Here is a 4,043-nt window from a genome sequence, read left to right as displayed (position 1 = left end):
GGATCATTCCCATCCCCATGGATGGCAGGGATCCATCCATGGACACAGGGACCCATCCCTGAACACGGGGATCATTCCCAGCCTGGTGCCAGGAGCATCCCTGAGCTGGGAACGACGGGATTTCTCTCCCCTCCCCCCTTCCCTTGCCCTGGAATGTTTTCCATGTGTCCCTGGCCGTTGTTTCCCCCGAAGTTTTCCAGGCTCCAGGCTCTGTCCCCTCCCTCCCTGTTTCCATCCTGCCTTTCCCAGCCCTCCCAGGGGGTTATAAATCTCATTTTCCTGGATTTTATCCCAGCCCTGAAGTGCCAATTTTGTGCCACCTCCGTGTCCCCAGAGCAGGAGGTGCCAGACCCCTCGTGTTCCCAACTCTGAGCCATTCCCAGCCTAAATATTGGGAATTTTGGGTTGATTTGAGGGAATAACAGGGACAAGCCCTGCCTGTCCCACTGGGGGTGGTGACACCTCCCTCCAATGGTGCTTTGGGACCAAAAACTTCACCGTTTGCACCCTAAAAAAAGGATTTTTGGAGGCTCCAAAGGAGGCTTTGGTCCCCAAAACTGGACTCTGGGATCTAAAAATGAGGCTTTGGGTCAAAAACCCCAGAATTTGGCTCCAGAAATAAAGATTTGTCCTCTAAATCTGCAGCTTTTGCACCTTCCAAACTGGACTTTGGGCCTCCAAGTGGTGCTTTTGGGCCTCAGAAAGGGGGTTTAAGGCTTAAAAATTAAGGTGTGAACCCTAAAAATGAAGTTTTCAACCACAGAATCAAAGCTTTGGACTCCAGAAATGAGCATTTGGGACTTAAAAATAAGAGATTTAGCCCTAAAACTGGGGTTTAGACCCTAAAAATGGGGCTTTGGGATATGAAAATAAGGGGTTTAGACCCTAAAAGTGGGGGGTTGACCCTAATAATGAGGTTTTCAATTACAAAATCAAAGCTTTGGAGTCCAAAAATGAGGATTTGAGACCTAAAAATGAGGCTTTGAGACCTAAATATAAGGAGTTTAACTCTAAAAGTGGAGTTTAGATCTTGAAAATGAAGTTTTGGGACCTAAAAATAAGGGGGTTAGATCTAAAAGTGGGGTTTAGACCCTAAAAATGAGGGTTTAGACCCTAAAAATGAGGTTTTCAACCTGAGAATCAAAGCTTTGGACTCCAAAAATGAAGGTTTGGGACATAAAAATAAGGTTTTTAGCTCTAAGAGTGGGGTTTAGGTGCTAAAAATGAGACTTTGGGACCTAAAAATGAGGGGTTTAGTTCTAAAAGTGGAATTCAGACCCCAAAACTAAGGCTTTGGGACCTAAAAATAAGGTTTTTAGCTCTAAGAGTGGGGTTTAAACCCCCAAAAGGAGGCTTTGAGACCTAAAAATGAGGGGTTTCGCTCTAAAACTGGGGTTTAAACCCTAAAATGAGGGTTTAGACCCCAAAAATGAGGTTTTCAACCACAGATTCAAAGCTTTGGATTACAAAAATGAGGCTTTAGGACTTAAAATTGAGGCTTTGAGACCTAAAAAGAAGAGTTTTACCTCTAAAAGCGGGATTTAGACCCTAAAAATGAGAGTTTAGACCCTAAAACCAAGGTTTTTAACAAGAGAATCAAATATTTGGACTCTAAAAATGAGGATTTGGGACCTATAAAGAAGGGTTTGGGACCTAGAAATAAGTGTTTGAGCACTAAAAGTGGAGTTCAGACCCCAAAAATGAGGCTTTGGGACCTAAAAATAAAGGGTTTAGTTCTAAAAGTGGGGTTTACACCCTAAAAATGAGGGTTTAGACCCTAAAAATGAGGGTTTAGACCCCAAAAATGAAGTTTTCAACCAGAGAATCAAAGCTTTGGACTCCAAAAATGAGGATTTTGGGATCTAAAAATAAGGTTTTTAGCTCTAAGAGTGGGGTTTAGATTCCAAAAATGAGGGTTTGGGACCTAAAAATGAGGGGTTTAGTTCTAAAAGTGAAGTTCAGACCCCAAAACTGAGGCGTTGGGACCTAAAAGTAAGGGGTTTAGCTCTAAAAGTGGGGTTTAGACCTCAAAAATGAGGGTCTAAACTGGGGGTTAGACCCCCCAAATGACGTTTTCAACCACAGAATCAAAGCTTTGGGCTTCAAAAATAAGGATTTGGGACCTAAAACTGAGGCTTTGGGACCCAAAAATGAGGGGTTTAGCTCTAAAAGAGGGATTTAGACCCCAAAAATGAGGGTTTAGACCCTGAAAATGAAGGTTTGGCCCCTCCAAGATGGGTCATGGAGTTCAGAAATGAGGGGCTGGATGGTAAAAACGGAGCTGTGGAGCTGGAAAATGAGGATTTGGATAATTAAAGTGGTCCTGGGGAGGGGACACTCACCCGGCAGGCACAGCACGAAGAGCCCCGTCCCTCTCATCCTGCTGGAACGATGGAGGAGCAGCCGGAGGAGTCTGGGAAGAGAGGGAATGTCGAGGGATCGGAGGAGGGGGCCCAGGGAACCCCCCCCATTCCCAGCCCCCACACCCGGAGGTGCCCCCAGGAATTGGCTACAAAAAAAAAAACCTCCCCAAACCCTCCGAAATTGAGAAACTTTCCCAAAAAAAGGCAGGCGGGGCTTCCTCCCCCCCCGCAATTCCCGGGGGAGTCGCGAGGACCAAGCCCTGGAATACCCGGAGGCAGAACGGGGATGGGAAAGGCCGGGGTGGGGGAGGAGAGGGTTGGACTCCCCAGGGACAACAGAGCCCGGAGGCTCCTTTGGGGCTCCTTTCCTGGGATTTCCAACCCAATTCCTTGGGAAAGGGCTCGTTCTGGGGGTTCCCGTGCTGGGAAATGCAGCCCCTCAATCCAAAGGGATGCAGAGACTTGAGGGGGAAAATAGGGATTTTAGGGAAAAGAGGGATTTGAAGGAAAATCCCTTGCAGGGGCTGGGGTTTGGCAGCCGTGGGCGCTCCTGCTTCCCTGGAGTTTTCCAAGCCTGCTTTTCCTGGCAGGAAGATGGGCCAAGGCTGGGATGAGCTGGGATGGCAGGAATGCCGGCAGCCCTGGCCCTCATCCCGAGCCAGATCCAGGGGGAAAACTGAAGGGAAAAGAGAAATTCTCCCCAAAAACATCCCAGATCCTGGTGGGAATGAGGCTCCAGCCCTGGCACACTGGGAAGGGGGGTCAGTGGGAATGGAGGCACCAGCAGCTTCCAGGGATCCCATCCTGACCATCACTGGAGTGTGGCACATTCCAGAGATCCCATCCTGACCATCCCCAGGCTGGCACATTCCAGAGATCCCATCCTGCCCATTCCCAGGCTGGCACATTCCAGGGATCCCATCCTGACCATCCCCAGCCTGGCACATTCCAGAGACCGTGTCTTGCACCATCCCAACAATTCTCTCCCACAAACCCTTCCTGCCCCCGTGTCCTCGCTGTCACCACAGTCCAGCACCTTCCAGGGACACCAAACCTGGATCCTGCCCCAAACCCAGAGCTGTCTCCCAAAAAACCCTCCTGGCCACCGAGTCCTCACCAGCACCACGGGACCACATCCTGCCCCACCACCGAGGCCCAGCAGCTCCCAGGGATCGTGTCCTGCCCCAAACCCGGAGCTGTCTCCCAAAAAACCTTCCTGCCACTGTGTCCTCACTGTCACCAAAGCTCCTCTCAGTGACCACGCCCTGCCCCGCCACCAGAGCTGCATGTTCTGATCACCACGTCCCCAAGGTCACCAAAGGCACCTTCAGGGACCATGTCCTGCCCCAAACCCAGAGACATCTCCCAAAAAACCCCTCTGGTCACCACGGCCTCACGGTCAACCAAGAGCAGCATCTTCTGGGGTCCCATCCTGCACCATCCCCAAAGTGCAGCACCTTCCAGGGAATCCATCCTGCCCCAGCCCCAGAGTGCAGCCCCTTCCAGGGATCCATCCTGCCCCAGACCTGGAGTGTGGCACTTTCCAGGGATCCATCCTGCCCCATCCCCAGAGTGCAGCATCTTCCAGGGATCCATCCTGCACCATCCCCAAAGTGCAGCCTCTCCCAGGGATCCATCCCGCCCCACATCCAGAGTGTGGCACTTTCCAGGGATCCATCC

General features: G+C 50.6%; 1 protein-coding gene across 6 annotated transcripts in view; it reads right to left on the bottom strand.

Annotated features, from left to right (window-relative positions):
- The window catches only part of MFAP2 (microfibril associated protein 2), an 11,202-nt gene that overhangs the window by 3,486 nt on the left and 3,673 nt on the right, over positions 1-4,043 (bottom strand). For all 6 annotated transcript variants that reach the window (XM_027693162.1, XM_027693160.1, XM_027693163.1 and 3 more), the window contains one exon: positions 2,343-2,413. In XM_027693162.1, the coding sequence (XP_027548963.1) occupies positions 2,343-2,379 (37 nt within the window). In that variant the 5' untranslated portion in view covers positions 2,380-2,413. The remainder of the gene's footprint in view (positions 1-2,342; positions 2,414-4,043) is intronic.

The sequence above is a fragment of the Neopelma chrysocephalum genome, unplaced genomic scaffold, assembly GCF_003984885.1.
Source record: "Neopelma chrysocephalum unplaced genomic scaffold, ASM398488v2 Primary Assembly neopelma1_90, whole genome shotgun sequence".
Classification (NCBI taxonomy): Eukaryota; Metazoa; Chordata; class Aves; order Passeriformes; family Pipridae; genus Neopelma; species Neopelma chrysocephalum.
This window is presented reverse-complemented; position numbering and strand designations above follow the sequence as displayed.